General features: G+C 44.3%; 1 protein-coding gene across 2 annotated transcripts; it reads right to left on the minus strand.

Moving 5' to 3' along the window:
* Positions 1–8,154: 8,154 nt before the first annotated feature.
* LOC133122310 (guanine nucleotide-binding protein G(I)/G(S)/G(O) subunit gamma-4) lies at positions 8,155–20,955 on the minus strand. 2 transcript variants are annotated; one of them, XM_061232237.1, is made up of 3 exons: positions 20,940–20,955; positions 11,783–11,890; positions 8,155–8,334 (listed from the first exon to the last, which is right to left on the minus strand). In XM_061232237.1, exons 2-3 carry the CDS (start codon positions 11,879–11,881, stop codon positions 8,206–8,208), a joined length of 228 nt encoding a protein of 75 aa, XP_061088221.1. In that variant the 5' UTR covers positions 11,882–11,890; positions 20,940–20,955; the 3' UTR covers positions 8,155–8,205. The 2 variants fall into 2 exon arrangements, with proteins under 2 accessions (XP_061088221.1, XP_061088220.1); XM_061232236.1 differs by lacking the exon at positions 20,940–20,955 and adding an exon at positions 19,232–19,600.
* Between the last annotated feature and the right edge of the window lie 1,747 nt (positions 20,956–22,702).

A 22,702-nucleotide genomic window follows, 5' to 3' on the forward strand; every position in this document is an offset into this window, starting at 1 on the left:
GAAGGGTCATGGGTGTGAATTAATTCTGATGCATGATTCATAAAGCCATAATTCAGTGGTAATCTACACATATTGTATGCTTCATAGAGCCTTTAGGAATAAAAGCACTTCTTCTGTATGAAACATGTGAAATTCATACGCCAATATTTGCACTCGCTTATGCAATTGCATCAATATATGATATTAATACAACTACTCAGTCTGCAGCTAAATCAACCTTCAAAAGGCATCAAATGATATCTATGACCGCAAAGTAACAAACATGCTGTTGTTCACTTAATCTGGGTAACTGAAGAGCTAAAGAGATGTACATCACACACCCGTGTCTGTCACTGTGAAGGTCAACCGCAGAATCGATTTGTTTGGGTTTATTTCTGTTCATCTGTAACTGTGAGACGGTGAGATCACTGAACCAAAGAACTTTAGAACACACAATGAGGAGAACAGACCATTCAGCTCATCTAGAACATAAGACCACAATGAGAACAGATAATTCAGCTCATCTGGAACATAAGAACATAAGAACACATGATGAGGAGAACATAAGAACATAAGAACACATAATGAGGAGAACATAAGAACACTAGAACACATGATGAGGAGAACATAAGAACATAAGAACACATAATGAGGAGAACATAAGAACATAAGAACACATGATGAGGAGAACATAAGAACATAAGAACACATGATGAGGAGAACATAAGAACATAAGAACACATAATGAAGAGAACATAAGAACACTAGAACACATAATGAGGAGAACATAAGAACACTAGAACACATGATGAGGAGAACATAAGAACACTAGAACACTAGAACACATGATGAGGAGAACATAAGAACACTAGAACACATGATGAGGAGAACATAAGAACACTAGAACACATGATGAGGAGAACATAAGAACATAAGAACACATAATGAGGAGAACATAAGAACATAAGAACACATGATGAGGAGAACATAAGAACATAAGAACACATGATGAGGAGAACATAAGAACACATAATGAAGAGAACATAAGAACACTAGAACACATAATGAGGAGAACATAAGAACACTAGAACACATGATGAGGAGAACATAAGAACACTAGAACACTAGAACACATGATGAGGAGAACATAAGAACACTAGAACACATGATGAGGAGAACATAAGAACACTAGAACACATGATGAGGAGAACATAAGAACACTAGAACGCATGATGAGGAGAACATAAGAACACTAGAACACATGATGAGGAGAACATAAGAACACTAGAACACATGATGAGGAGAACATAAGAACACTAGAACACTAGAACACATGATGAGGAGAACATAAGAACACTAGAACACATGATGAGGAGAACATAAGAACACTAGAACACATGATGAGGAGAACATAAGAACACTAGAACACATGATGAGGAGAACATAAGAACACTAGAACACATGATGAGGAGAACATAAGAACACTAGAACACATGATGAGGAGAACATAAGAACACTAGAACACATGATGAGGAGAACATAAGAACACTAGAACACATGATGAGGAGACCAGGCCGGTCAGCCCCCGGGCTGCTGCAGGGGGAAAGTCAGGCGCTGTGAGAGAGAATGAGCCTCACACACCTCAGCAGGAGGGGAGGCAGCACTGGGGACGTTTCTATGTCAGTCGCAGCGATGCAGAAGAATGGGTGAGGGGGAGTTTGGGGGGGGGGGGGGGGGGCTGCATTTCGGGGTCAAGATGCCCCCTGGGATGCCCATCAACATCCAACTTTATGGCAGAGAGAGAGAGGGAGACATAGAGAAGAGAGAAAAAGAGGGAGATATAGAGGAGAGAGAGAGTTAATGGGGAGAGAGAGAGAGAGAGAGGGAGAGAGAGAGAGTGAGAGTATGTTGTTAAAAATCTGATTTTAGAACATGGATGAAAAAATATTCTCGCAAAATGGATACCTGGGTACCCTCAGAGAGTTATACCCCAAATCGACCCAGATCTATCCTGAACATGTGCAGTGCTGTTGTATTGTATTGTGACAATATATACCTGACATTTGAACAATGGCAAATGGCACGTATATATTGCGCTGGTTAGTTAAACTAGATAAATAATTATCATTGTTCTGAACAGGAGCAGATCGTTGGCATTACCCACCGAAGATTCTGAGATTTTCCCACTTATTGCTGGTTCAGTTGTTCTTTTTATCCACTATAGCATTGAAAAAAAAAGCAAAAAAAAAAAAAGCTATCCAACCAATATAAATCATTAAATACCTCGACAGCGAAACACTGGCTACTGAAAGCAACCCAGTCGCTGAATCATCTAATGAATAGGACCGCGGCGTCATTGTGATGCAGGAGGCCGCAGTAATCAGCGTTCTATAGCGTGCGCGTTACCAAGAAACAATGGATGTAAAAATAGCACGCGCTGGCGGTTTAAAATAAAAACGAACACCGCGGTGTAAACACATATGCCTTGCCATACGTGTTGCTGAACAGATTTAAATTTAAAATCCAAACAGGAGGGAAAATATTCCAAATTAAAACTGAAACTGAGGTCTGTGCGCCGGTTTCACATAGGCTGCACAGATTAAGCCTAGTCCTAGACTAAATCCAATTTTGAATGGAGATTGTGAATACAAAACTAAATTGTAAGAGTTTTTTTTTTTTATGAGAGTCTCTTTTGTGAATTTAGTTCCATTTAAGACTAGGATTAATATGTCTGTGAAACCAGTCCTTAATGTCCAGGTGTTGCTAATATCGGGTGCCCAGACCATACACTTCCATTCTATTTAATAATTAAAACGTGCGCATAATCCAAGAAATGCAAGTAACAATTTTCAGTAATTTGTCGTCTGTGTATTTAGTAAAGCAGAATTGGCTGGAAGTCACAACAGAAGGTCCACATCTGTGCCCATGACACACCCCTTCCCTTGGTTTAGTTCTTCCAGCTTCTGTTCAACGGACAGGGCTATTCACATTACTGGCCACTAGGGGTCGCCACAGAGGCGCTGAGAGGCGAGTAGAGCTTCTCATTTGGAGAGTGGCTTGATGAAAACGGTCACTTAGGATTAAACAAAAACCCGAGCATTAGTCCCATCCATCCATCCATCCATCCATTATCTGAACCCGCTTATCCTGATCAGGGTCGCAGGGGGGCTGGAGCCTGTCCCAGCATACATTGGGCGAAAGGCAGGAATACACCCTGGACAGGTCGCCAGTCTATCGCAGGGCACACACACCATTCACTCACACACTCATACCTACGGGCAATTTAGACTCTCCAATCAGCCTAATATGCATGTCTTTGGACTGTGGGAGGAAACCGGAGTACCCGGAGGAAACCCACGCAGACACGGGGAGAACATGCAAACTCTGCACAGAGAGGCCCCGGCCGACGGGGATTCGAACCCAGGACCTCCTTGCTGTGAGGCGAGCATTAGTCCCATTGCAATTTATTTATCATTTTATTTCGTTGATTTATGATTATCTATAACATCTAAAATATGGTATTTGTTAATTCCGGCTCAACACACATATATTGGTCCTACTGCTGGAAAAATCGAATTTAAGAATACATGGTCCACAATAAATACATTAAAAATGTAATAAATTAGCACACAAATAAACAACAGGAACACGTTATTTTGGAATGTTTTTATTTTTTATTATTTTCCATATTTACTTTTTTTATTCAACCAAACAGTAATAGTAAACAAGCCTGAGGTTTTAGGCAAAAGTGTGTTTTTAACGGAAGCTGGACGTCGCTAAACAACTATAGGCCCATAGAAGAGCATGAGACCAGGGTCCCTGTTTCACGAAGTAGGATTACTGAGATAGCTGGATAACTGCACTGAGTAAAACCCACAAAGCAGGATTACTGAGTTAGCTGGATAACTGAGTAAAACCCGGGACAGCTCTTTCTACTTCAGTCCATGGCAGGGCAGGTATCCAGGTAAGTCCTGCTTGGCGACACAGGACCCCAGCCAGCTCAGCTCAACTTTAAAATCAGAGGGATTTACGCTTGAATTATTTACAGCTTCTTTCAGTTTCGCTGTCCGATAAATGCTTTAAAACCATGCAAACCCATTCCGAGCTGTGAAAAAAAAGCATCTCTGACCCCCCTAACTGTGCATTTATACTTCACATTAAGGTCTAAAAATTATAATAAAATAAAATAATCAAACTTAACTGCTCGCCAAGCTTGAGGTATCCATCCCATTTCACACCGAGAAGTGAACTGAAATGCAATCAATTCCATGAACTGAAAATAAATAAATAAATAAATAAATAAATAAATAAATAAATGCGATGAACCGAAAATTAACGAACCGAGTTTCAACTAAGATTTAGTGAATCGACTGATTTGGAATGGAACCGCCCTCCGATCCCCCTGCTCACAAGATCCGTCTGAGCGATTCTGAATCGGAATTCAGAATCCCAAGGTGTCACGCGGAGAACACCAATCAGTAACAGGCAGTAATCCATCATGATTTCTCACCAAAGAGTTAAGAGGTCTGCAAGGGAGGACTTGTGGTGACTTGGAGACATGACGTAAGGGTTGGGGGGTATGGGGGGGGGGGAGGTATCAACGTGTTGGGAGGGGGGGGCATGTTAACCCAATATTTGTATGTTACCTTCACACAGACAATGCTGAATAATTCATAAATCATTATCATAGCCACCACCTATCATTACATCCTACTAAATTGCTTCATGTAATTATTCTAAACACCAACTCTTTGGGCTAGAAGACCAGGATCGTAGAAATGTATTGCAGAAAATATTTATTGATTGTTTTTATTAACCCTAGTGCGAAACCTTCTCGAGATATTGTCATATTAGTAATTTTATGAATTATGAATATTAATAAATGAGAAAGATTTGGAATGAATTCGGACATGATATATTTCTGATTTGTGATTAAAATTCTTTGCACTTCGTTACATTCACGGTTGTAAAACAAATCAAAACAAAAACAGGTTCGACATTAGTCTTGTATAAGCTGTAGAAATATTACGCATTTCGTTAAATTTGCAGTGCAATGCAAAATGTGTATTCTTTTTTAATTATTTATTTTTGCAAAAACTGGAAAAGCTAGTCTAAAAACCCCAAACAAACATTAATATTGTGCTTTTTTTTGTCAATACTGTGACGTTACAGTATACATGAACAAAGGCCATTAGTCAAAGTACCTGGCACTCAGACATACACTTCAGCGAATCGAGCGTTTCTTTCGCGGTGAACAGTCGAAGGAGCGGGTTAGCATGCGTTTCTCTGCCTTCTAACGGCATCGCAGACCTGAGGGGCATCGCTGGCCAAAACGTTCTCAGGAAACCTAAAAGAAAGGGGGGCAACATAAAATTGGGCGCGTTTGGTAAACAGTGTTTTAAAAAAAAAAAATGTTTCTTGATATTCTGTACATTCAGATTCTTGTGCAATTCACCCAATCATGTCCGTGGGAGGGAGACACCGGAGCTTAAAATTGGGACGCACTGCTTCAATTAGTAATTATGAATAATGATCATTTCCCAGACATTTTAAAGCTGGTATGTTCAACTACACTATCTGCAGATAGAACCCTATGATTCTAAACTGTTCGTGGGTCAGGTGCTTTGGAGTTCGCCTGACGTTTATGCCACACTTAAACATAACATCCTTTCCTTTATATTAGCCTATATAAGCCAAATCATTTCTATCTGTTTGACAGCACAAAAAGAAAGAGTTTGGGCAAAACTTTTTAGTGTAAGTGAACAGCAACCATCATCACCACGGGGCAAACCGTGTACTGTTTATCAGCAGCTGGTGTGCTGATTCTGGGCTATATCAGACACAGTTCTGCATATCGAGTGTTTATCAACCCCTGCTGGGCTATTTCTGGGCAAAATCCTGTACTTTTTATCAACCACTGCTGGGCTATTTCGGGGCAAAATCATGTAGTGTTCATCAACCACTGCTGTGCCATTTCTGGGTCAAATCCCTTATTTTTTTTGATCGACTACAGCTGTGCTATTTCTGGGAAAATCCATGTACTGTTTATCAACTTCAATTCAATTTCTCGGCTGTATCACTGTTAGCCAGACCCCTGTGCGATTCTCAAAAGAGGTGATGGCTAAGCGGCTAGTTTTTCTGATCCGGTCACCTGATTGGCAAGGCCTAAACTCACTTTGGCGTCAGTTTATTAACACACTGGTGTAAAAACGTGCGGTTATTCCCGATCAGTACTGTCCTCTACCAGCTGAAAATTTGACCAAATAAATAAATAAATAAATAAATAAATAAACAAACAAACAAACCTGTAAATCAACAAGAAGATAACAGGGTATTTTTTGTGTATTTTTGTTTTCAAATAAAGTTCCTACTACAAATATGATACCCAAGTATACAATTGCCAATTACATTGCTTTTACAGTTTGCTACCAGACAACACCCTTTGAGTCACAAATAAATGGATCAATAAGCTCACAGAAAATAAACAATATATTTTTCACATTTCGTCTACCAGATTGAGCATATTCACTATAGTCTTTCGAGACATTCAGTCAAGAGATCTCTACGGTCAAACAACTCATCACGTGGCTCTAAGGCTTTAAGTTGTAGGAAAGTATATGAAAGTACGAATACTAAAGTTTATTAAAGTACAGATATTAAAGTATATTAAAGTAGGTAAACATTTTCCACCACGGGCCGACAGCTCCTCGCGAGAACAGGGGTGTGGCTTTGGGAAAATATCGCTCGAATATTTCTCCCAGTCCTAGCATAGTCGGCTATTATTGGACATAAGTGAAGCAGGTTGAACGGATTCACAGAAGAGCATCATTTTGTAACTTCTATTGTAAGCAATACTACTTATTTATATCTTGGTTTTACTCCAATACATTTTGGAAAATATAACTATACTGTATGTGGCAAATCAGAGGAATTTCAACATGGAGGCCTGAATAGTAATAAGCGAGTCATTTCATATTTCAGACTAATGTCACTCTTTCTATGGGCTACCTTGCGCCTATTTTAAAGTAGTATAAACCAAATTGACCTTCAGTAATTTTCAGATGCTGTTTTGAGGGAAATAAGCTGACGCGTTCTGCGTCGGTAACAAACGTCCTCGCGTGTGCTGTATTTTTAGATTTAGGATGTATTCAGCATCTCGTCCCAGAAATATACGCGCACTGCACTGTATGGTTGGCTGGGTCGCCACTTCTGCAGATTCCGAAGGGACGGTTGCCAAGTTGGCAGCTGATCCCCCTCATAAGTCAAACGTGGCGCAGAGCGGAGACATAAATACTCTGTAGAAAATCCGGGACCCAAGTCCCTGATACAGCACAACGCGGAATCGCAAGCGAAATCGCCGCGGAGAGAGTGAGGGAGAGAGACAGGGAGAGAGAGAGAGAGAGAGAGAGAGAGAGATAGAGAGAGAGAGAGAGAGAGAGAGAGAGAGAGAGAGAGAGAGAATCAGTCACGAATCGAGAAAAAAAAGCCTTGCGCACAACCGGGGGCTGTTCGTGCCCAGTGCTGTCAGGAAGGCATGATAACATACTGATAATATATTAGCACATTTGGTTTTTTTTTTGTTGTTGTTGTTTTTGGTACGTAATTCTAATTTGAATTTCATGGCTGCAGAGCTGTTTTTTTTTTTTTTTTTTTTTTCCAGAGCGAATTCAGCGAGGGAAGACTCCTAACCATATGCGCGTCGGTTACAGCGCTACCCTCTTCATGTGAATCAGCTTCACCCTGTTCCGCCTTTACATCTGTTCCTGTTTCTCTCTTTTTACACACACCAAGGGATCCATCTGCAAAATGTACACCATGGGCTTCACCGGGGAGGGGTGGGGGGTGGGGGGGATCGGAAAAGCGAATTTGTCCTGCGTAAACATAAACACGTACCTCTGTTTATGTAATATTACACATCGTAATATTAAATATCACACATCGCATATATTATAGTTGTATCTATAAATAGGTTATGTATAATAATTAAGCAGTAATAAATCGAAAAAAGGGGGGGGGATCTAAGACAATCCTTTGGCGGTTGCCGTTGCCGGGGGCGACTGGTTAAAAGGCCAGGCAAGGCCTCTGATCTATCTGTAGAACCCGATGGGGCTTCAGACTGGTAAAGGGAGGTTGGTGGTGTTTTGGGGAGGGGGTGGGGGGTGAGAGGGGGGTAAGGCAGGGTAGGGGCAGGGGAGCAGGAGGGTCGGGGCGGGGCGGGGCAGCCTCTCAGAGGATGGTGCAGAAGAGCTTCTTCTCCCGGAAGGGGTTCTCGGAGGCGGGGACGGGCACGATGAGGGGGTCCTCCCGTATGTGGGCGTCGCAGTACGCCATCAAGTCCGCCGCCGCCTTCGACACCTGCCAATCGGAGAAGAGACGCGTTTCTGTTATTGGTTTATTCGTTTCCGGGTTCCCTCCCCCCCTTCTCTTTTTGAGTTAAAACATTGTCACAATCCCTTCCTACCATTGGAAAAGGCTCACTGACACGTTGACTGACCCCTCAGCCTGTGTTTATAGTCCGTAAATTCGCGTTTCAAAATATGCAGTTGACGGGCCGGTACTCTGTACCAAAACGTCGTATAGCTGTACAATAATGCAAGCCCATTGGTTGAAAATTGGTTCCAATTGCGACAGCCAATGGCGTTTCAACATCAGCGCGTTCACAGAGAACAGGGAGGGTGGTTTGAGGGTGTTTGTTGCTGCAATTCCTCTCTTGACTGTTAGAAGTGCGAAATGACCTATTGTACCGTTAACCTTCTGAGACTCAGCATCCTCAAACAAGGACAATATACTGAGCCCTATACAGTATTTATCTTTAGATAGATAGATAGATATATAGATAGATCATTGCATAAGGGACATTCAATTAATATGAGCTAAAATATTTTTTTGATATTTTTATGCAGCATGTTTTTCGTCATCCACTTGTATTAAGAAAATGTAAGACTTCTACTCAGTAGTGAAGTGAGGGGGGGGGGGGGGGATCTGTGATGTCATATATGTACCATGCGTTTGGGCATGATGTCATATACATAACGTGTTTGGGTGTGATGTCATATACGCAACGTGATTGGGTGTAATGTCATATACGAAACATGTGTTTGGGTGTGATGTGATATACGTAACGTGTTTAGGTGTAATGTCATATACGTAACTTGTTTGGGTGCGATGTGATATACGTGACATGTATTAAGGTGTGATGTCATATACGTAAACTACTTGGGTGTTTTCCAGCTCCACCAGTTTTGCCGCTTTTCTCTGTTAAAACTGACGGCCTCCATTAAAAAACCTCAAATGCCGTCAGTGCAGGAATCTGAGCCACTTTCAAACGCAGATGAAACACGAGTAAAAAGCGAGAGAAGGAACTTCCTAACGCCGCGCTGAGAGTCTCGGCCCCCTGATATTCCGCCAAGGAGCTGTCGAGACTTCGGCGCGCATCACTCCTGTAATTAAGACTCTTTAGACGACGTCACCGCGCGGGAAAACGAGGTTCCTGCCACATCGCGTAACACACCGGCTTTGAGGGAGTCGCACCTTTTATCGGTTACACAAATGCAGGGCGACCTGGAGCAGTCCGGAGGGAACAATGTGATTACTGTAAACTTCCTAAACACAACCCCAGGCCCCTGTTCCCATGAGTCCTAGAGGGCTGTGGTGTCTGCTGGTTTTTGGGTTATTTAAGCAGCAGTGGTTCATTTAAGTCATTGATTGGCTAAGCAGTCCACACACCATGTTCCCAAGGCCTTAATTGTCTGTTAATGGAAAGGAATGAACGAAATATCTACAGACACTGGAGACTAAGATGGCCATTGCAGAACAGGGATGTTGTTTTCACTGTCCTCAGCTTCCTAGTTCCTAGTCCCAAACTTGTATTGCCAATTTAACTCTGTTTACTTTTATTCACAATAATTATTAGGAGTGCCAATCACTTTGACACCTATGGTTTCAAAATATATTGTTTTACCATATGTTTGAACATAACATATAGATTATTTATCTGTGTTTTCTTCAACAAGGGTGCCATTAATTGTAGAGCTACTTCACGTGTGTGTGTGCGCGTGCCTGTATACATGTGTGTGTGTGTGTGTGTGTGCACGTGTGTGCGCGTTTGGCGGACAAAGGGCACACAAAGCTCCCAACAAGTTCAAGATCACCGCAGCACCCCTGTATTAGACAGAGAACACTCAATTACTCAATCTCCACATCCGTCAAGTGCTCCCATCATGCTTTGCGGTTTCCGACGTCTACAACAGCCACAGCGCACCGCCTCTGGGGCGACCCGATAGCCTCAGACTCGCTGCGGAGGATGACGAACTGAAGAAAATAAAATCAATACCACAGCGTAGGACACAGCCAACCGGCAATACGGCCGTACGGCCGGCTGGCGAAAGGTGAGCTCGTTGAAGGTGGAATCCGTTCCTGGATCCTGAGCGAGGGGGTCGATGGGAGGCGCGCGGCAGGCGGTGGTTTGGGTAACGTCACCGGGCGGGGGCAGGGGGGGGGGGGGGGGGCTCTTATTTTGGCAGGCTGAATTAAGCAGGACACACCCCCATCCCAGACTGCTCTCCAGCTCATTGTTAAGAGCGGAGCCGTCGCTCCTGCCAAAAAAAACGCCAGCTCAGTCCTCAGCCCCTCACTGTCGTGCGGGGCGGCGCTTAGCACGTTAGCCGCTAATCGGGCCATCGGTCTACGGCGGAGTCCCGGTGATCTCATCGCTTAGCGTCAACGCGTTTCTCTCTCTCTCCCTCTGTCCCTCTCTCTCTTTCTTTCTCTCTCTCTCTTCTTCTCTCTCTCTCTCTCGTTGTGTTTTGTGTTGTCTGCTTGGTTTAATGGCCCTGTGATTTTTAGTTACAATGTGTTAGTGTCACAATAAAGGTGGCTTAAAACTCTCTCTCTCCCTCTCTCTCTGTCTTTCTCTCTCCCCCCTCTCTCTCTCTCTCTCTCTGTCTCATTCTCACTGTCCCTCTCTGTCCCTCTCTCTCTCTCCCCCTCTCTCTCTCCCTCCCTTACTCTCTCTCCCTCCACCTCTCCCTCTCTCTCGTCCCTCCCTCCCTCTCCCCTCCCTCTCTCTCCCTCTCTATCGCTCTCTCTCTCCCTCTCCCTCCCTCTCTCTGTGGCAGTGCTGGAGGAGTGAGTGATGGAAGGAGACGCGAGGACCGGCGGATCGCGTCAGGAACCGGACTGAACCGGCTGGGCGGGGGCTTCAGCGAGGGGGGGGGCAGTTCTGATCCAGAGACACGCTCGGGAGCACAGCTGTGAGATGTGGGCTATGGGGAATGTGTGCAGGAGCACAGACACACTCACAAACGCATCCTTTTTCGTCCCCTCGTACAGACATAAACACACACGCGCAGAACCACATATACTATACACACGCGCACGTGGGCACACACACATTCACACACACACACACACACACACACAACCACACATACTATACACACACACACACACACACATGGGCACACACACATTCACACATATACACACACACACACAACCACACATACTATACACACACACACATGGGCACACACACATTCACACATGGGCACACACACATATACACACACACACACATATACACACACCCATACACACAGAACCACATATACTATACACACACGCACTTGGGCACACACACATTCACATACATATACACACACACAGAACCACACATACTATACACACGCACATGGGCACACACATACATACATACACACACAAGGGCGCACACACACATAGACACACAGGCACACACACACACACACACACACACACACACACGCACACAGGTGTACCCCACCTTTATTCTATCCATGCAGGCTTCCATCTTCAGTTGCTCCACAGCCTTCCTGGCCTGTGAGATGCTGGTTGTGTTGTTATTTGCCATTCCGTCCTTCATGCTGGTATCCTGCAGAACAGTAACGTTAGCCGATTAGCGGGAAAAACACACACTCAGCCGATTAGCGTAAACCGTCATTAGGTCTGACTGCAAAACCCACACTCAGCCGATTAGCTTACGCCATCATCCGGTGTGACTGCAAAACACACACTCATCCAATTAGCGTACACCATCATCTGGTCTGACTACAAAACACACACTTAGCCGATTAGCGTACGCCATCATCCGGTGTCACTGCCAAACACACACTCATCCAATTAGCATACAGCATCATCTGGTCTGACTACAAAACACACACTTAGCCGATTAGCGTACACCGTCATCCGGTGTCACTGCCAAACACACACTCAGCCGATTAGCATACACCATCATTAGGTGAGACTGCTAAACACACACTCATCCAATTAGCGTACACCATCATCTGGTCTGACTACAAAACACACACTTAGCCGATTAGCGTACACCGTCATCCGGTGTCACTGCCAAACACACACTCAGCCGATTAGCATACACCATCATTAGGTGAGACTGCCAAACACACACTCAGCCGATTAGCATACACCATCATTAGGTGAGACTGCTAAACACACACAGCCGATTAGCATACACCATCATTAGGTGAGACTGCTAAACACACACAGCCGATTAGCGTACACCGTCAGCCGGTGTTACCACTGAACCCACACTCATCGAAAGCGACATGAAGCATTTTTAACACGTGATCCAGAGATCCCACTTCTCCTGGAAACGGACCAGGAGTCTCATGGAAGTTCTCACCTGCTTTCTGACACCCACGAGCAGGCAGAACACTCCCACACATCAGCAATCTGCACCACAGGCAGCGGGTAAGTTTGGGGACTTGTACGGATATCTGGTCCGAATATCACATCAGCTGACAGAGGGGACCCAAGCAGTATTTGTCACAGGACTTCAACGGCGTGTGCACGTTACATAAGTTCGACTTTTAAAATTGAATTTCATATATTAAGGTGTCAGACCATCGACAAGCCGTTGTTTAGAAAGTATGCTGAGTTTAGAAAGTATGCTGTCAAATATATATTTTGATAGATTCTCAGAGGAGGATGCACATCATGTGATATACAACACAGGCCTACCACACACAGACGATGTCAGTATTACATATTGCTGTAGTATACTGTACATCCTCAGGCACAAGTGATGCATGATTGTAAGACGGTGCATCACAACCACAGAAGGGCCAAGAACACGCACATGAGACACGCACCTGCTAAACACCGACAACCCAGGGCTTAGTTTGACATTTTAAACCACGTTAACTCGACGCCAAGCGTTTCCTTAGAGAGGGGTCATGCTTGGTCCGATAAACCTGACCCGCCTGAGGTACGCTCTCCGAAATAAAGGTACGAAAAGTGCTGGAAAAGGTACAGGAGCATGTCGCTGGAGAGCTACCCTATAGGTACATACAATTGTAAAAGGTACTTATTTCTACCCAAAGGAGTAACAGTATTGTAGCTCTCAGGACACATTTGGGAAATTTCTTCTTCCTGAAAGAACGAAAATGCGCAAATGCAGCTGCTGTGCACAGAAGACCTGTCGACATGTGACCCCGCCCTCATCTGTCAATCACGCAGCGGGAGCCGAGCAACGTGAGTCGCCGTGCCGACGGCCCCAGGCCCCACAGGCAGGAAGATGGCCGCCGTGTGTCCAGGACATAGAAAACGCAGAGGGCGTACCGCACACACACACACACACACACACACACACACACACACACACACAGCGTGCAGGGTCGTCGCCCAGCGGCCATTCCAGTCCGGCGTAACGGACCTGACAGCCGGGCGATAACCCTCCGCTAATTGACACGAGGCGGGAGCCGAATTTATACTGTTTTTTTCCCCCCCCCCGTTTTTATTCCCATTCACGGTGGCGGCTTGACCCCTGTTGCCATGGTTACTCTTGCCTGCGAGCCAGAAGGTTGATTAACCTTGAGCTTTCTTAAATAAGTTGTGTGGTGATTGCCATTGTATTTAAAGAAGAAATCACTTGATAAGGGGCACCGACAGCTACTCTCCGGGAGGAGAAAAAGATTGAAATGAATTTGAAGGTTTCAGAAAGTAAAAAAAAAAAGCTTCCGTCAGTATATGTGGAGATGCCTAAAATGTTTGCTCACATGAAGGATGTGTTCATTCTCTGTATAAATTATTGGTATAAATCAGTGATCATCAAATCTGGACCTCAAATCCAAAATCTGGCCCTGGTTGTCTTCTCCTCCCAGGTAATTAGCAGAACAATTAGTACTACTGATTGGTCAGACTCTCTTCACACCTGACCCCAGGTAAAGGAAGGGTGAACACACCTGACTCCCAGGTAAAGGGAGGGTGATCATACCTGACTCCCAGGTAAAGGGAGGGTGAAACACACCTGACTCCCAGGTAAAGGGAGGGTGGACACACCTGACTCCCAGGTAAAGGGAGGGTGAACACACTTGACTCCCAGGTAAAGGGAGGGTGAAACACACCTGACTCCCAGGTAAAGGGAGGGTGATCATACCTGACTCCCAGGTAAAGGGAGGGTGATCACACCTGACTCCCAGGTAAAGGGAGGGTGGAAAACCAGCAGTTCTTGGCCCTCGAGGACCGTGATTTGATGATCCCCGGTGTAAATGACTAGTATAAATAATCGGTGTGAATGTTTCCCTAAATATCTCCCGTGGGTTTCGGTTCCTCTCAGAAAGACGCGGGCGCCAGGAGCTCCAGTCTACGACCGTTTGCTCCATCTGTTTCGGGCACGAGCCGAATATTCTGCACGTCCCGCCACACAACAGTACACAGACAGCACCCCACCTCGCGCAAAGACAAATCGCTCGCCTGCTCTCCGTTTGGCTTGAGCCTCCGTGCCAGTTCCCCCCCCCCCCCCCCCCCCCCCCCCCCCCCCCCCCCCAACATAATTTCTACTGCTTATCAGGCCTCTCAGCACCACACAGGAACAAAGCCCATCGATCAATCGATCGATCGATCAATCATTATGTGCATATCCTGCCATTCACCATCGATTGCCTATCTCACAGAACTTCAGAGTTCCATCTGAAGATTCTATTTAGCTCCTCCTGGAGGTTCTCCAGAGAGAACTGGAGTGTGTCCCGCAACTTGATTGGCTGTTTGATGTGTTGTGTGTTCAGAGATGCTCTTCTGCATACCACTGTTGTAATGTCTGGTTATTTGTGTTACCGTCACCTTCCTGTCAGCTTTGACCAGGCTGGCCCTTCTCCTCTGACCTCTCTCATTAACAAGGCATTTCTGTCTGCAGACTTGCTGCTCACTGGATGTTTTTTGTTTTTCGCATCATTCTCTGCCAACTCCAGAGACTGTTGTGCGTGAAAATCCCAGGAGATCAGCAGTTTCTGAGATATTCAAACCACCCTGTCTGGCACCAATAATTATTCCATGGTCAAAGTATTTCCTTCCGAATTCTGACATTTGGTCTGAAAAACAGCCGAACCACTTGACCGGATCTACAGGCTTTTATGCATTTAGTTGCTGTCGCATGATTGGCTGATTAAATATTTGCATTAACAAGCTGGTGTACAGGTCTGCCTAATAAAGTGATCACTGAGTGTATACCACCATCTCCATTCAGAGAACATTTTGACTCTTCAGGAGAACACACAGTCACTTTCATGACACATTCTCATATGCAGACTTATCTTTGTGTCAGTCTCAATTTAAGGTTATGAGCAGCCTGGTCAGGCTCATAGTGCTGTAAGGTTATGAGCAGCCTGGTCAGGCTCATAGTGCTGTAAGGTTATGAGCAGCCTGGTCAGGCCCACAGGGCTGTAAGGTTATGAGCAGCCTGGTCAGGCCCACAGGGCTGTAAGGTTATGAGCAGCCTGGTCAGGCTCATAGTGCTGTAAGGTTATGAGCAGCCTGGTCAGGCTCATAGTGCTGTAAGGTTATGAGCAGCCTGGTCAGGCTCATAGTGCTGTAAGGTTAAGAGCAGCCTGGTCAGGCTCATAGTGCTGTAAGGTTATGAGCAGCCTGGTCAGGCTCATAGTGCTGTAAGGTTATGAGCAGCCTGGTCAGGCTCATAGTGCTGTAAGGTTATGAGCAGCCTGGTCAGGCCCACAGGGCTGTAAGGTTATGAGCAGCCTGGTCAGGCTCATAGTGCTGTAAGGTTATGAGCAGCCTGGTCAGGCTCATAGTGCTGTAAGGTTATGAGCAGCCTGGTCAGGCTCATAGTGCTGTAAGGTTATGAGCAGCCTGGTCAGGCTCATAGTGCTGTAAGGTTATGAGCAGCCTGGTCAGGCCCACAGGGCTGTAAGGTTATGAGCAGCCTGGTCAGGCCCACAGGGCTGTAAGGTTATGAGCAGCCTGGTCAGGCTCATAGTGCTGTAAGGTTATGAGCAGCCTGGTCAGGCTCATAGTGCTGTAAGGTTATGAGCAGCCTGGTCAGGCTCATAGTGCTGTAAGGTTATGAGCAGCCTGTTCAGGCTCATAGTGCTGTAAGGTTATGAGCAGCCTGGTCAGGCTCATAGTGCTGTAAGGTTATGAGCAGCCTGGTCAGGCTCATAGTGCAGTCAGGTTATGAGCAGCCTGGTCAGGCTCATAGTGCTGTAAGGTTATGAGCAGCCTGGTCAGGCTCATAGTGCTGTAAGGTTATGAGCAGCCTGGTCAGGCTCATAGTGCTGTAAAATTTAATAATTATTTTCATTACGTTTCATCTCATGACATATAATTTGTAAGTGACTGAGGTCTTGCGGCAGATGTTCGACTGTACCTTTAAAGGCGAGAGGATTGTGCTGATGATTTGCAAGTCATGATAACATGGGATTTTTCACGATAGCAAGCGCTTTATGTTGCCGAAAGCAAAATGCGACATTCTTGAAGTAGGTCGACAACCCTACAGGCACAAAATGTCCTAAACTAACGCTCAGAACCTAAAGTGAAACTAGCCAAATATCCAGTGTATTCTTCACATAATAGAGTACCTGAAATTAAGAAATTGTTGAGGGTGAATATATAGGAATGTCATATCCATCCTGAAAATGAGTCGCATTTCAAACAGGCATCAGTGTGTTCACTCAAAATATAATTGGATTTAAAAAACGGGATTAATGTATTTTTGTTAATTTATCTAAATGCTAAATTTAGGTTAAATATTCCATCTGCTTATTTAATCCACATTATCCATCCAGCAAGTGTATAATATGTGCATCCATTTGCATAAAAAACAGCTGAAATAATTGATACATTTTGTAATATATCTACATAAAATTACTAATGAATTTACATAGATTCCAGTTGAGATATTGTCCATTTATTGAAATAGAATTTCGCCCACTCTCAAGACTCTCAAAAATCAGTTTAAAATCCAGATATTTTGCAGGGTAAACTTTAAAAACAAGGCTTGCATGACAGTAAGTGCAGAGAATATATATTTGTTTCCATAAACAGCTGTCAAAATTTCCCATAAACACCAGTATAATAAACAAAATGTTTCATATAAAATGTGTTTCTTATATTTCTCCCAATTTGGTGGCTGACTGTACCCTGTTTATTTCAATCGCGCGTATATATTGAGGAAACACTGCTACAACGCTGACCCCCCCAGCAGCTGGAAAGAGATCAACACGTCCTCTACTCGGCATTGTCTCGAGTCCCTCCCCCCACCCACTCTGTTTTATTTATTATACCACATACAAAAACACATCTGAATGTATCAGAAAATCATCTTGGAAATTATTTGCAATTCCGACGGTTCTCCAATTACAAATCTCGGAATTTTCACACATTCTGAATCCAGAAACTTCCAATTCAACGGAACGCATCGCAGATTCTTTAGCCGACCCAGAACCTCCTGCCGTCTTTCCATCCTCCGTGTTTATAACCTAAAGATGCTTCCAAAGCCATATCGCAGCACAGGGTGTCCACTGCTACAGTGCGCGACTTGGCCACGCGCACTAATGCAATTTCCAGCTCAAGCTATGTTTTTAAACGGCATTGCGACCTGGTCATCCAGCAGGGATGTGCTTAAAAGCCTTCAGTTAGCATCAATTACTGACTGTAGCTTTGAAGTCACAGAAGCAGCTAAGTTAGGCGATTTTATATAGGCTGTGTCCAAACTAAATTAATGTCCCACTTGCAGCAATATGGGTCGGTCTGTAGGAGGCGCTCGTCCCCCTGGAACCAATTTCCCACCTTAGCTACACATGACTGAGACCGTATTAACAACAGCCTAGCTCTGTAATTCATACTACTTTTCTTAGGATTAAAAAATTTGCCGGACGTTCTTCCTTGAAGTCGTGTTGGCACCTTAAAAGCAAGATCACAAAACCAGATTTTTCAAGTCTAATGGAGTCTAACCGGCAGGTTTAACCGCGTGGCCATGTTCAGATTGGATCGATAACAGGAACGGCTATCGAATCCGATCAATGTATATCCCCTACGCGCATGAAGGACTAGGGGGGAAGGGGGGAAAGTTAATTCGACGCTCTAGTGCAATCTGGGAGACGGTAAATCAGCTGATAGCCGTTCATTTTAACTATATCATCGCTTAACGTCAGTATGATAAACCTCACTATGCGCACTTTTATCGGATCTGCGATTTTTTTAATGACCATTCCATCAATCCTACTCCAAAAAGAAGCCCATTCATTATACGTGCATATAGCCTACGCGCTGTTTCAGTCAAGCAGTACATCACCCGGTCAGGAAGGCGGATGCGAATCTACAACCAGAATTTCTAACGAAGGGGTGGACTGTATACAGTAAATATGTACAGAGGGGGGATTCAATGCCAAAACAGGGTGCGCCCAGAGCACGATATCTGAATTATTATTATTATAAAAAGTATTTTATTGCCTATATCGATGCCTCCCAATACGTTTTGTTCCCGATAGCACTGGGGGAAAATAATTTTGTAGGCTACAGTCTACCGCCCAATGGATTTTTATAACGCTGTCATCAATCCTCACGGAAAGGATCAAACATTAAAATTCGCTGACAGTCGTCTAGCGGAATGAACTGTAATTATGTGGGTCAAACATCGCTTGTAAAATCAACACGCAGTCCAGTGTTATCCAGATAAACCATGATATTATAAACTGGTAGTTATAATTTAACGCGATAAACAGCTCCGTAATTTGCCATTCCTCCATTGTCTCGAATAACTGTAGCCCCCTGCGTGTCAGCAACTGCCGTTCCGGAGTTTTACCCCGCTAAATCATTTATATATTTCTCATATTCATCTGTGTGGCTACACGGCAGCCGTGTTCCATGCAGTTAGCAATAATCGTATGCATGAACGTTTTTACAATAGCGTGAAAAACGACACAGGAACAAACATGAACGTTCAAAATGTCACTATACCTACTTGAAGTGCGCCTCTGAAAAGCCAGTATCAGGCAAAGGGGGGCCAATTCCGCTGTAAAAAAAAAAAAAAAAAAGAAGAAAAAGAAAGAATTCGAGGTGGAAAGTCACTTCCAACTAAAAACAGAGGAAAACCCCGGACCGATTCACCGCCGTCGCTGCGTAAGCAGGTTGAATGACAACATATGTAGACGCTTCAACCTCATGCCATAACCGTTCCCTATGCCCCCTATGCGTTCACGCAGCGATTCCTTTTGGATTTTTGCGACCCTCTGAAAACCGCACAAAACCACCCTCGACCTGCACTGCTAAGATTCGGCGATATTATGATAAATGCAGTTGGGGAAGACCTCTATAGGACGATTAGAATATAGGACGCGGAGGGGGTGTCAGGATGTATTCCACACCTCGGGAAAAGGGCGATGCGCTCGTCAACGTACGCTGACGATGCATGCGCGCGCCGTCCGCGAGCTGGAACGCGTTCGCGCGGCGCTTTCCCCAAACATTTTTAGTTTTTAATCCGTAATCTCAAGTGTGAACCGCATGGCTAATTCCCCCCCCACCCCTCTCCCTTCTACACAATCGCGAAAATGGCATCCACCGCATTTTTTTGGGTTGCTTTTTTTTTTTTTTTTGCTTCAGTCGACTAGCTGCTCGACACTCGTTGCCGCAAAGAGCTCATGGGAGCGAGGCTTCCCTGCTTAATTTTACATCACCGTTTACATCACCGGGTCTCCCAGTTATTCCGTCTTGAAGAATGAATTTCAGTGAAAGAGGAAACGGGCAAAGGTACGTTGGTGTGCTGCAAGATTACCTTTTCGGGGCGCAGTCGTTTCCTTTCCACGAATCAGGGAGTGTGCCCTCCAATCATTTTTATCACTTGGCGGTTATAGCCTCCAAAAAAATGTGACAAAAACTAGGTGTATGATATCGTAGGCCTATCTGGTTCTAACAGAATTGCAACACACAGCGCTTTCGACCAAGAGAAATAGTAAATATTTAGCTCCACATGTTATACACCTCTCAAGCAGCATATTTTGCTCAGCAACAAAGCAAAACACATTTTATCATCCTGAAATGAATGTTGCCGAAACAAATTGAACGGGGGGTAGGCTAGATCATCTCGTTTGTGATTTCCATGGCAACCAGACACGGTGTCAGTGTGAAAAGATTTCAACTGGCGGAAGAAAATTTAAAGATAATCAAAACGAAAACAGTCGATTTAACGGAATATCGGATAGCTCCTTTGATATGCGGGTGCTATTTTGAATACGAAACGATACAATTGGTCTGTCGAGGGTTGGAACCAACTTCAGAAAGCAGCGGTGATTTAGAAAGGAACAAAATGAGCTCGTAATTGACACGACTGTCCCCGTGAACGATATTTTTGTCTGTTTCTGACTGCTCCATTTTCGTCGCAGCCATATTGTAGGGCGATGTGACAGACGCGCGCGCAACATATGACAACATATTAGGCCAATAGGCAAGAACGCGTATAGAGAGGATTGCAACAATTAAATTAGTAGCAGACTATAGTCAGCCAATTAGTGCATCTTCGACTTTCCGGTTCACAACCCAACCCAGCCTCTCGGGAAAGGCTTTCTCTACACTGTAACTATATTGGACCGCCAAGCCAGTAGGCTTGCCGAAGTAACAGCGGAGTGATGCGAAATGGCACTTTCATCCAGGAATTCCTACAATCTCTGCCTTACCTCGGAAACGTCGAGTTTCTGCGTCAGCAGTGCGCGAGGGGGCTCCTCCCACGATCACGATCCAGGGAATTACCTCGTCTCATCAACAGAACACATTTTATTTTTTTATTTTTATGCAGTTCAATTTAGCGGAAAAACCCTAACACCGTCTAGGAGAATATATTTCCATTTGAGTGCAAGAGGTCTCCACTTTCAACATCTTCAGTTTTATATATAAAACAATGTTGTGCGTTTTTGGAGATTGACAATATGCTTGCTGGCTGTAGTCATATGCCTAGTATAGCGCCAAGAACAGTTAAAGTGCAATGACCTTGCTGGGAAAGTGAAAAGTACTGAATGCCCCACCACCCCAGTCCTCACAGTTTGGGAAACAAAGTGGCAAGGAGACACACGTCATCTCATTGTTTCATAAATATTTGTATTTATATATTTATATACGCATCACTTGGTTTGTACATACATAGGTACAAAAAATATGCCCTCCCATCCCGATCCAATCCCCCTTTTCTTTTGGGAGGGGGAAACAAAAAACGAAACAAAAAAAAGACATTCATTTATAATGAAATTATGGACTGTTGCCAAAATTAACTTAAAAATATACTGATTTCGTTTTTAAATAACACCGAACTGAATTCAACATAAAATAAAAACATTGTACAATTTCCAACACAACTCATGCCCACACATTTTTTTTTCCTGTCTTTTAGTTTTTCCTCAACACGCTTTCTCCCCGTTGTGCGATTTCTACACAACTACACCACTCTGCCCGTACAAAAGACCACCGTAGAAAACCACAGACACGGGTGAGGAAAAGTGTGATCCGTCTCAGGAAGAAATGGAAAAAAAGGAACTATATACACATACTCAAAAGGATGGAAATGGTCCCTCAGACCGTGTGAAAAATTGGCAGAGAAGACTCAAACATCATGTAAACATCACAAAGATTCTCTCAGTAAAACGCAATATACAGTATGAACACACTGTGAAAAGGTGCCAGTCTTTAAGTAACATAGCTATAGTAATCAAATAGTGTTTCGGTATGTGTGTATGCGTGTGTGCGTGCGTGCGTGCATGTTCAAATCGGTGAAACAAATTAACTGAAATATCACAACTGTAACAGGCACAACAAAAAAAAATAAAAATACAACAAAACAAAAAATCAATGCTTCCCTTTCACAGAAATGAGTCCTGTTACAACATAAGACACATTTAATTCGACTTATGCCCCCCCCAACCCATGTGACAGGGGAAAGTAATGTGAAGCGGCACTGATCGCTGCCATGTTCCCCTCAGCTCCTTATCTGTCCAGGGGGGAAAAACGCATCCTCTTCGACCCAAGGCAGCATGACCTTTTCACAAATTGCATTCCAATCCTGACGAGCCGAACACGTTGCACAATTCAACATGAAAGGAGCTTAAAACTTGATTTTATAAACCTTTTTTTTTTTTTCGTTTTTGTTTTCTTCATTGAAGTGGCAGTTTGCACGCCAGGGACACATTTGTGCTCAAGATACTTCGCCCAGTGACGCCTGGAAGGCAGCCGCCACCAAGACCGCTAACAGCCGGCTGGGCCAGTGGGTTCAGCTCAGCCAAGCACAGATCATGTGTACACAACTTCTTCTTTTCTGCTCGCTAATTTGTCACTATTAGTTCACCATTTCTAAAAGCTGCTGCCTTCCAGGCGTCACTGAGGGTGGCAAGGTACCCTGGGTCAGATTAATAGACCGGGTCCTCCCAGCTGGCTTTAGGCGACTACAAGGTTG

The sequence above is a fragment of the Conger conger genome, chromosome 2 (assembly GCF_963514075.1).
Source record: "Conger conger chromosome 2, fConCon1.1, whole genome shotgun sequence".
In the NCBI taxonomy this organism is placed as follows: Eukaryota; Metazoa; Chordata; class Actinopteri; order Anguilliformes; family Congridae; genus Conger; species Conger conger.

What these genes read in the sequence shown, in the direction of transcription:
- LOC133122310 (XM_061232237.1), bottom strand. Translation starts at nt 11,881, where the DNA reads ATGAAGGACGGAATGGCAAATAACAACACAACCAGCATCTCACAGGCC. An exon ending in CCTGCATGGATAGAATAAAG is followed by an intron (nt 8,335 to 11,782) that starts GTGGGGTACACC and finishes TCCGATTGGCAG; the next exon opens with GTGTCGAAGGCGGCGGCGGA.